Genomic DNA, 11,205 nt, shown 5'->3' on the forward strand with positions numbered 1-11,205 from the left:
AAGAAATCAGAGTAAAGCAGTGGCGATCTATTTTCTTGCTGTGATAAATAAGTTGAGAAGATACGAAAGAGTACCGCCTCTGGTGCGGCGCCGTGTATGCATCTGCTGAGAATTTGACGGTGCTGCGGTAGCGATGGCTGTTGGCGGTGTGGAAGAAGATCTAGGAGGGTAGACGGTGGTGGCGGGGCGCGGTGGAGAGATGGTCGTAGGAGCGGCGCCGGCAAGGTGGACGACGGCGGGGATGAAGCGAGAGGACGGGATGCAAGGATCCCGGTCCAAAGCCGTGGATGAGAGAGGTCGATCTCTCGTAATGGACGGCAGCGTTGGGGTATCAGCTCCAGCATGGTGGAGGAGGACGGTGGTGGATGGGGTGGCGGACGGAGGAGGCTGGGGTGGAGAGGGTGTTTTGGCGCTCACGGAGTACGAATGGGGAAATGGAGGTAGAGAGGAAGGGGGGAACCATGTCTTCAGGGCACGCTTGTCTCAAATGCGAGGAAATTTACAAACTTAGCCCCTGTTTCAAATTTCCTACATCACAACAATATTAGTTGGTTGGGGATAGGACGGTAATCTCGCATACACCGAATATTTGCCGACGAGAGTTTGTTTTTGGCGCCCACCGTGTATGAATGGGGGAGGGAGTCGATTTCGGCCGAGGACACACTGTGTTTTAGTGCCCACCGTGTATGAATCTGGGTGAGAGGCGGTTATGTCACGTTTGAGTGAAATTACAAACCTACCCCTATCGAAACCTATAGAAATCGAGCAGATAGGCTTTGTGTGGCAGGGATAGGCAGTAGTAATTTCCATCTCATAGATTTTGGTTTCGGGCGGTTACTGCGACTTTCCCCGCTTCATTCAAATTTTGCAGAGTGCATGTTTACCGTGCCAACTCAATTTGAATCCTGTTTGTATTCTATTTTTTCGAGCGGGATCCATTTTCGATTGGAATAAAATTCTATATGCATCATTTTTTATATATACTTTCAAAAGCACAACAAAGAATTCTGCTCCTTTATATGTATAATATGATTTACAAATACAATGATCTCAAAATCATAAGGTTGAATTCAAAAAATTAAACCAAATTATGTTCTACTAAAATGTATGGATCAGTAATATCTACATATTAAATAACATAGATGCGCGTGAATTCATATGAGTATGCATGTTTGATAGATCAATTTTGGTTCGAGTATGGATTACATGTATCATCATCTCGAATTCAAATATTTGAATCCCTTTTATGTTCACTCCTTTCACGCCCATCTCTCGCGCATGCATGCTCCTTCATGTAGCTATCACTCTCTTTTCTCCAGCTCACCCGCACGCTCACTTCATGTTTCTCCTATCCTCGCAAACATGGTCTCTCGACGTCTCCCTTGAGAAGTGTCACACTCTCCCTATCATTATACATTACACGGTTTTCATTATCTTTCACGTCTCTACCGTTCTCTCGTATCACTAGGTACCTAAGCTTTCTTTTTCACCGCCACACACATAGTCTCCAGTCGTCTTTCACTTTGTCTTTCTCTCTATGGGGTTCTCTCACACACCCTATATGTCTCTAGAGATAAATCATACCACTAAAATTACTCTCTCTCTCTCTCCTGTAGACAAAACATTTGTTGCGGTCTCCTTTTCGTCTCCATCCCAGACTGACATTATTCATTTGTTTACCGATCAGACAAAATCCCCCCTCTCTCTCACACACACACACCACTCCTGCTTCCACTTCCCTTCCCGACTACCATCTCTCTCTCACACACAAAACTCTCGCTTTCGCACCCCGACTCATATTTCTCTCACAAACATTTATCGACTAGCCTCTAGATAGGTTTATACACCCGCACACTCGTGCTTCCACTATCGCATACATGTCTCTCTCCCGCTCGTTGTATCTATGTAGATTTTTCTTCCCTTCTTGAGACACGCCCTCTCGATCGTGCACACACACACTATCGCCTCATTTTAAGCTGATACCTCTCGCACACACACTCTTTGTGTCTTTGTCACACATGCACTCCATCCTCCTCCTCTCTCCCTCTCTCTCTCTCTCTCACATGGGCTTTTTGCAACAACTAGCAAGATGCCCATGCGTTGCACGGAACATCAAGATGCATTGTATGAGTAGCTTATCTTGTGGGAGAAAAGGATGAACAAGGGAAGGCCTTATTTGCAAGTGTGGAGAGGGGTGTGGGTATCTTTTTGCAAAATTGCCATAGTTTCCTTCCTATCCGTCAGATATAGATCGGACGGCCTATATTGTAGGATGGCAGGCACACGATCATCACCGACTATGCTTTTTATAAGAGTAGGGATAAAAACAGAGTTGGTGATGATGGTGGGCCTGCCATCCTACAATATAGGCCATCCGATTTATATCTGACGGATAGGAAGGAAACTATGGCAATTTACCAGCACTCCTCTCCACATTTGCAGATAAGGCCTTCCCTCGTTCATTCTTTTCTCCCACAAGATCTTGATGTTCCGTGCAACGCACGGGCATCTTGCTAGTAAGAGTAGAAATTAGACATATACCTCTTCTCGAATCTTGAAACCAACAACATTCCTCCCTTATCTCATCAAACCCGCCAAAGGAATATATTTTGAGTGAAACATAACATATTTTTAGTGATATACGTATTTCAAAACTAGACTTTTTTCTATCAAATCGGTGAATATGTATTAATCTACTCAGATCGTGTGGCAACGCATGGGCACATTGCTAGTAGTTATTATAATTTTTTGGACACCAGACAAACGGTGGAGTACATATACGAAGAGAAGAGGCGCACGCACGCAGTCGGTCTCTCGCTGCCTCGCATACATGAGTGTTACGTAAAGGCAACGTTAACAAATAAACCCTAAAACCCTAGGTGCATGATTGCTGCATTCGCAGGTACCGGGTATGTGGTGGAGCGCACCTTTGTAGGAATAGTCAGCTCGCGTGATAATTTGATCCATAGGAGTTGATGGTCTGGACCACAGGTGAACGACTTGGAGGAGGTGGCTCGCCAGTTGCCACAGATCGAGTAGCCACGTTTAAAATATCATTTTTTAGCGGGGTTAAGAGTTTCGATTTTCAACGGCGCGTTATAAGTACTAAGTAGTTTTTAGAATGATTGGTATGGAGCGAAAATGGAATTCATAGTACTACATACCTCCTTGGCGTATGGTTGTATGGGTTTATGTTGCAAGATGTTGAACCTGGTAGTTCTAGGGCAAATATTATGGTTTAGATTTAGATGTGGGTTTCCAGTAATGAAAATCGGAAGGGGGGAACCCTTCTTTGATTAAAAAAAACTACTACCTCCGTTCTGGTTTACTAGTCCCCATCGTATTTTGGGTCAAAGTTTGTCCATGAATTTTACTTGTAAAATGTGAATGGAAAATGAGATTTTGTTATACCCAAACAAAAAAGGACTGGAGGAAGTGATTGCTCTAACACAGATGCGACCTCTCATAGCGCAGGCATTGAACCGGCGCGCCGGCCAAGAGGGCCCCACTCGCTGCAGGCCCGGCTGAAGACGCCTCCTCGCCGCATGCAACCGGCTTCAGACTGCCCCGCCTGCCTTCATTGAATCCGCGTGTGTACCGGCAACACGTCCTTCCGCTAGCCGATCGGCAATTTAGAACACAAAAAATGACCAAAATATAATTAATTACGCATGGTCTTGACTTGTTGTGCTCGCAATGGTAGCAGGAACTAAGGTTTTTCTTTATTCATAACTCTCCTCAATTTTTTTGGCTTTGAAGCGAATCATGGTTGTGGACATTATGTATCAATGTGCAGATATCTGTGAACATGAGTTTGATGTGGAAGTTGAACTTGGAATGTAGGGCTTGCGCGTGAACTATACCATGTCAAATGCTTCGTCTATTATTGTTTGGAAAGTAATTGTTGTTATTACATGACCCAAAAAAAATATTTTGTGCCACATCAGTAGATGCACGGACATCACAACAGGCATGCTGACTGGATAAACATTTGGACCTAGCTACTATGAAGGAAATTTTGTATTGACAATAGTTTTAGATAGCAGGAGATGCCCAGCCTACTCTGCCTCTGCTGGCTTAATTCTGGCTTCTTCCATCTCTTCTTTGGCATGGGTGAAGAGAGCATCTGATTGCTCTTTTCGCTTCTTCAGGAAATCAGCTACATTCTCAAGGGCTGCTGCACACTTTCTTTCAGCCTTTACTAGAGCCACGAGGACACGAACTAACGACTCCACCTGGCTTGTGTGTAATCCAACATCATCTAGGAATTTGCACCTTGTGTCTAATCCAACATCATTAGGGAACTGGCACCTTGTGTGTAATCCAGCCTCATTTTGGAAACATGATCTCGAGGTTGACCATACTTCCCTCCTTGCAGGAACTGCATCCTGACATGAAGTTACTCCCTCCGTTTCTTTTTAGTTCGTGTATAAGATTTGGTCAAAGTCAAACTATGTAAAGTTTGACTAGCTCTACAGGAGAAAATATCAATATTCATACTATGAAATCAATATTACTATATGCATGATGAAATTAATTTTCATAATATATAACTTTAGTATTGTAGATGTTGATATTTTTTACTAAAAATTGGTCAAACTTTACAACGCTCGACTTTGACCAAATCTTATATGCAGACTAAAAAGAAACAGAGGGAGTACTTCTTTTTTAGATCAATACTAGCAACCCAGATCCATTTAGTAGAAGCCAGATAAACATAACTCGGAGAAGTGAATTCAAAAGGAAAAAATATAAAAACAGACTACAAGGTGAGAACACCCACTTCCTACATCAAGCTAAAAAAGAAAACATTAGGACGATTAAGACTCTTCTTATTACACATCGAAGAACACGAGGCTTAAGAGAAACAAAAACTACAACATATACACATCAAAGAACACAAGGCTAAACGAAAGTAATTAAAAGGGTGTTACTTACCAAAGCTCGTTTTACAGGTTCAGTGCAGCTCCTCTTTAACTTGTCACACTCCTTGAAGATGTCCCCAATATCCCATGTTTGGTCTTCATTGCTCCTTTGCATGTTCGCACTCGTGGTTTTAAAATCTCAACATGGCAAGAAAAATATACTACTAGTAATACTCGTGCATCTTGTGGGCAACATTGAAGCACTCGTCTGCCATGCTAGATCATCTCCAACAGAATCGCAACGCGTGACGCTTTAAAAAAGCATTTATAGTGCTGAGATCGAGAAGTAGAGATAGAGAGTAGAGACTAGAGAGTAGAGGATAGTTCTCAGCATAGATAAATAAAAAATAGATTATTCAACTACTCCTCGTCGTCCGACTCCTCCTCGGTGATGTCCTCCTCCAATGTCTGACTGTAGGTGTGAAGATACCGATCGTCGTCGGATATCCAGGGCGACGCTGCTCCTAGCCTCAAGTTGAATTGAGTGTCTGCTTTTCTCCTATGCTTGTCCTCGCGATAGGCGGCTCGCTCCACCCTCCTCTTATCCCTCTCCGCCCTCCTTTGTGCGTAGAACTCGCGCTCGTTGATGATGTCCTGTGGGAAGCGTTGGCACCACAGCGCCATGGCTTCCTCGTCCATCTCGTTGATGCGGAGACGGTGCTCCCGCCTCCGGTTTTCGCGATGATCCTCGTCGGTGATAAACCATGGCAGAGGCGCGAGCTCCTGTGCCCGCTCCCATGTCGACATGTTGGGGAAGTTCAATGTTCTATGAGGCCACCGGAGGCGCCACGCCGCCGCGCCGTACGCGCGGGCGGCCTCGTTGGCGGTGTCGAAATTGGCGAGGCCGAGGCGCATCCCACGGAACCGGATCTCGGCGGAGAAGCCGCCGGAGGGGCACGCGCGGACGCCGCGGTATCCCCAAGTTTCCCAGCGACGCGGCGGCATGGTGGCACGACGGCGGCGAGGCGAGAAAGAGCGGTGGTGAGGCACGGAGCGGGGAGAGAGCAGTGGCAAGGCACACGGCGGTGGGAGGGCGTTGGATTTTATAAAGCGCGCCAGACGCCGCACGCCAAAACTAGCGCACGCCCAGCCGCTTTTCCCCCGCACGCGCAATCCTTTCCCGATGCCTCTGCTATCTCTACTCTCTTCTCTACTGTTATATTTATTTTATATTTAATATTTATCTCCACTTCTCTACTCTCTACTTTTTTTCCTTTCTCTACTCTTATAAAAAAACGAAGTTGGTGATGATGGTGTGCCTGCCATCCTGCAATATAGGCCGTCCGATTTATATCTGACAGATAGGAAGGAAACAATGGCAATTTTACAAAAAGATACCCACACCCCTCTCCAGATTTGCAAATAAGGCCTTCCCTCGTTCATCCTTTTCTCCCACAAGATAAACTACTCATACAAATGCATCTTGCTAGTTCTAAAAAACATTCCATCATTTGCCACACTACTGGTTGCAGATGAAAAACCTACCCCAAGCACAGCGCGATACAGGAGCGACACACAATTACAAGCTGATATTCTATTGGACAATGGAGGCTATAACCAATTACTTTTACGGGAACAATAGCACCCAGGAAATTTGAAGGGTAGGTATGAACAAAATTGGAACTGCACATGTATTGCTAAGTGATTCAATACACACATTACCAATCGAGGAGGAGAACGATGGTCACCGCGGCCTCTGTGAGTCATGGTCGGCAATGGGAGTCAGTTCATTGTCCATGGAGGTGGTGCTTCTGCGCTTGGCATCAGCTTCCGGGAAGCAGAGCAGAGACCGTGGAAGATGGTGTCGGGGAAGAGGCTCCGTGTACGACGACGACGGTGGACCGGCTCCAGTGCGGCGTACGAGGTCGTCGATGAGGCAAATGCACTATGGTGGACGAGTGCGCCGATGTAGAAGGGGAGGAGCACGAAGGCTGTGGTGCCGTGGAGAAGTCTATTTTGTGGTGGGGATAGAAAATGGGGAGTATTCAGGTGTACTACTCTGGGTGCCGGGTAGGGTTGGCTGGGTAGGGTGAACCTGAAGTTACGAAAACAGCCCCCTACCAACCGTCATCCGTAGGCCTATTCCGAAGGCTATGATGGTAACTTCCCACTGCTCGAATCAGGGTCGCGGGAGATTTTCCCGCCGACCTCAAAATTTTGTGACACTTAACTCCCCGTGTGGCGTGTTGGGCAATTCGGCTAAGCAACTAGCGAGTAGTACTAGTAAACTCTACATATTAGGTTTGACCAAAGTCAAACTTCCTAAAGTTTGACCAAGTTTATAGAAAAATATAAAAATTTACCATAACAGATATGTATGATGTGAAAGTACATTCAATAATGAATCTAATGGTATTTATTTGTTATTGTATATGTTAATATTTTTTGTTATAAACTTTCTGAGAGTTTACAAAACTTGACTTTGACCAATGCTAATACGCAAACTTAAATAAAAACGAAGGGTGTACACATTTGTTTTCTTAGTATGTAGTGAATTAATCATTTGTTGAAATTGTGAAATAAATATATTAGGCTACTGACTTCGAATGTAATGGTCTATACAATTCAATAGTTACAATCATTGTCGAATTCCAAGATGTATATGAGGTCTATAGTACTTCACAACATGCTCAAACTCACATAATCCCAGTCAAATGACAATCAAAATGCATTTCATAGTTATTACTTTGTAGGATGCAACAAAACCAACAATAACTCTACATCAGCCATTATAAAAGCAACATTTTGAACATATCCCAAGGTGTGAATGAAACGTGCAGAGAGAGCTTGCGAAGATGGAGCAGATAGGGCGGGAAAGATTGTATGTATGTGGACGAGAGAGTAGGAGACAAACCTAACGAAATAGAGAGAGAGATAGAGAGAGAAAGAGAAAGGAAGAAGTTAGGTCTGTGAGAAAGATGGAGACATGTAATATATGTGAGATGCGTGTGCATCCAGATTCTGTACACGTGGAAGGAGAAGAGACAACAGGTTTGATGAGAGAGCTGGAGAAACATGGACGAGAGGGGAAGGATCTCGTGGGTTGAGGGATTGATAAATTTGTGCGGGGGAGAGAGGGATTGGTAATTTTGTGCGAGACAGAGAGAGGGTGGGAGGAGGAGTCAGTCAGTCGTCGTCACATCATCCTGCTTCCAAATGGCCCCGCATTCTCTAGCGCAGTGTGGTCGCCGTCTTCGGTCTCCTCGATGCCCTCTTTGAAGATTGAGGTGTTGTGCATGCTGGGGTGCAGAGAAGCACAAGCGAGAGTGGTCTCCATATAACCTTGGATGGGGATGAATTGTTTGCTCGGGGGAGGGGTGTGTGTGTGCTGTGTGCTGTGTGTGTGTGTGTGTGTGCTGTGTGCTGTGTGTGTGTGTCAGATATTGAGAGAAAACAAACCTAAGGAGAGAAATGTGTGTGTATGTGACGGAAAGCTACATGCTAAACAGGGTATTCACGAAGAGATTGTGCGTGCGAGATAGACAGCGATGTGCGGGCCTTGAGGTGGGCAGGGGCCGGGTGAGGGTGTCAAAATGTGCGCGTTGATGCATGTGTTACATGCGATCGTGCGAGGGATGGACGAATCGAGAGAGATGGTTTTTGTGTTACAGATGCTCCTCTCTCTCTCTCTCTCTCTCACACACACAAGCAAAATAGAAGACCGTTCTCTCATGTATACACAACGTATCGGCATCTATCTATGTCTCACTCATGCATGATCATTTGCACATTCACACCTCTCTATGTCTCTATCACACGCACACCGTCTCCACATTGCCCTTCTGCCACAACACACATATGGACACATACACATGTTCTCTCTCAGTCACACACACAAAATCAGTATTAAAAAAACTAGGGCGCACCTAAAACGTCCAAATCAAAATAAACACGAACTGGAGCTAAATTCAAATATATGGAAATATTGTAGAATCAAGAACTTTTCCAGGAAAAAAAGTTGAGTAATATTCGAGGATTGTTTCCACACACACAAAAAGGTTCGGTGGATGTCCTTCGAGCGCGACACGGTGACGCACCGTTCGATCGACCGCGTGGCCGCGGTTCACGCGCTTGCACAGGATTCCGTATCGTGGCTGTGGTAACTAATAAAAACGCTGCCTAGTCTAATGTTTACGTGTACTAGTATGGTTTTCTTTTAAGTTTGACCAACCCTATATAAAACTAAACTAAGCTCGCATACATACACTCATCAATATGCCGCCGCCGCCGTTGCGCATGCCGGCGCCCGCCTGCTCCGGCCAACAATTTCTCGCCCATCACCGCCATGTCACCGCCATCCCTGTGCCATGAAGCCGAAGGCTCGCCCGCTCATGTCGCCTGCAGTCCCTCCTCGCGATGCCGCCGCGCTGCAAAGCACGCGAGAAGCTGGTGGAGCTGTGTCTATGCATGCAGCGTCGCCAGCAAGGAGGAACTAGCGTGTCATTGTCGTCTACGCCCGTGCGGAGGAGGCGCGCATGGTGGCTGTCGCGGCGGAAGCCGGTCGCGCGCTCGTCGAGCCCGCAAACCGGGTGCGGACGCAGAATCTACCTTCGAGACCTTGAATGCCACGTGGATCCTGCAATCTGAAGGAGCAATTTGGGTCAGTCAACTCTTGTGAGCCATTTGATGCAACATGGAAGGCTAGAAGGGCTTCTTCAACCTCCGAAATTGATGCACGGTTCATCTTCTCAGCCCGCCACATGCCTAACCGCCTGCCACCGCCGCCGGGCCCTCCCCTGAATCGCCTGCCACCGCCATGCTCCCCCCACCCCCGCCATCCGTTTAACCCCGGGCATGATCCATTTTTTTCCGGCAGACTGCATTCCACACCCAACACTCATAAGATAGATCATGGGCACCCTGCCACCCTAATATAGATACTGGGGTAGCTTCTCTTCCGTCTTCTTCCTTCACTCCATCGAACTTCTTTCACAAATCGACTGACCCAACTTATAATACTAGTACGAACGTATTAAGTATAGTAGGAACACAAAGATACGAGCAGTAGTGCCAACTGCAAGAACAGTCCAATATTTAGTGCGCATAGTTATAGGCACACATACCAACACGTGAGCTGGAGGTTGCAGCTTGGACGCAGAATACCCCCACCCAGGACATGTGTTGTTGCAGTTTGGCAGAAGCGACAAGTGAGGAGGCTGCATGTGTGCTGCTATGCAAGGCTATTTGGGTCCAAAGTACAAGATGGCTGCCAATGCGCACTATAAATCGGAATTTTTCTAAAAAAATTATACGCACTACATATAGGAACAGAGGGAGACATAGTACTAGTACTACTGTATGTACTAAAGAGTTCAAATAACGAGAAAGAACATAAACATAGTTCTGCTAGGGCCTCAGCACAACACAACCTTGAAAATAAACTAAGCAACTAGTCCGCTTGACACTGCAGTAGAACCAGCATGAGCGACGACACTGCCACCTACTCGGAGTCAGAGTCCATGTCCTCGACTTCATCCTCGTCCCTCTTCGTCTTCCTCTTTGCCGACGCTTCTTTGCTTGAACCGGACACTGGGCTCTGCTTCTTCATCCAACCCTTGTAGATATTTAAACAAAGGTAGGCATCCATTGCTGCGTACATGATGTGATCTTCATCTAATGTCTTTGACTCCCATGCATGATGAAACTCATGGTGAGGCTTCTTAAGTTTAGTGTACGAAGGATCAATCATGGCTGCTGCCAGGGTCATCATTGAAGGTTGAGAGGAGGACACCAGGCTTGCCTTCTGGAGATCGAAGGGCTGGCCTACAACGAGGCCTATCTGACCCATGACATCCCTGTCGTTCCTAAAGTCTACAATAACGAATTTCACTCTTTCATCCTTGAGGAAGATCTTAAAATCCTGGCACTCAACGTCAGCATGGCATATGTGGTAGACCAAGCACACGTTATGTACGCAAACCTGGATCACGGCGGGCTTCTTTTTCTCTGCCTCCTTTAGAATCTTCTCTCTTTGCAGGACTGTGGTGTAGTCAACATCTAGCCCAACGACCCACTCATCCGTTGAACTATTGAACATGCATAGGAAGCGAGCAAGGCATGCTTTCACTGTCGCGGATCCACGTGTAAGTAGAAGACGGGGACGAGTAGGGCGTGCGAATGGCGTGGGGTTGCTGGCTTGCCTGGTGGATAAACGGCTGCAAGCCCCCAAGAGTTCTAGCGAACTATGCGGGACCCACTAGATGTCATGTCTACTAGACCCATATCGTAGGCCTGACGATATAGCTTCTGCCTGTTCGCACGCCATGCCGGCGCATGGGTA

At 46.3% G+C, this 11,205-nt stretch overlaps 1 protein-coding gene across 1 annotated transcript; it reads right to left on the reverse strand.

The window, feature by feature from the left end:
- Positions 1-5,285: 5,285 nt before the first annotated feature.
- Positions 5,286-5,870, reverse strand: LOC125536463 (ethylene-responsive transcription factor 1-like). Its single transcript, XM_048699690.1, has one exon. It carries the CDS (start codon positions 5,868-5,870, stop codon positions 5,286-5,288), a length of 585 nt encoding a protein of 194 aa, XP_048555647.1.
- Positions 5,871-11,205: the final 5,335 nt, after the last annotated feature.

Source organism: Triticum urartu, chromosome 2 (assembly GCF_003073215.2).
Source record: "Triticum urartu cultivar G1812 chromosome 2, Tu2.1, whole genome shotgun sequence".
NCBI lineage: Eukaryota > Viridiplantae > Streptophyta > Magnoliopsida > Poales > Poaceae > Triticum > Triticum urartu.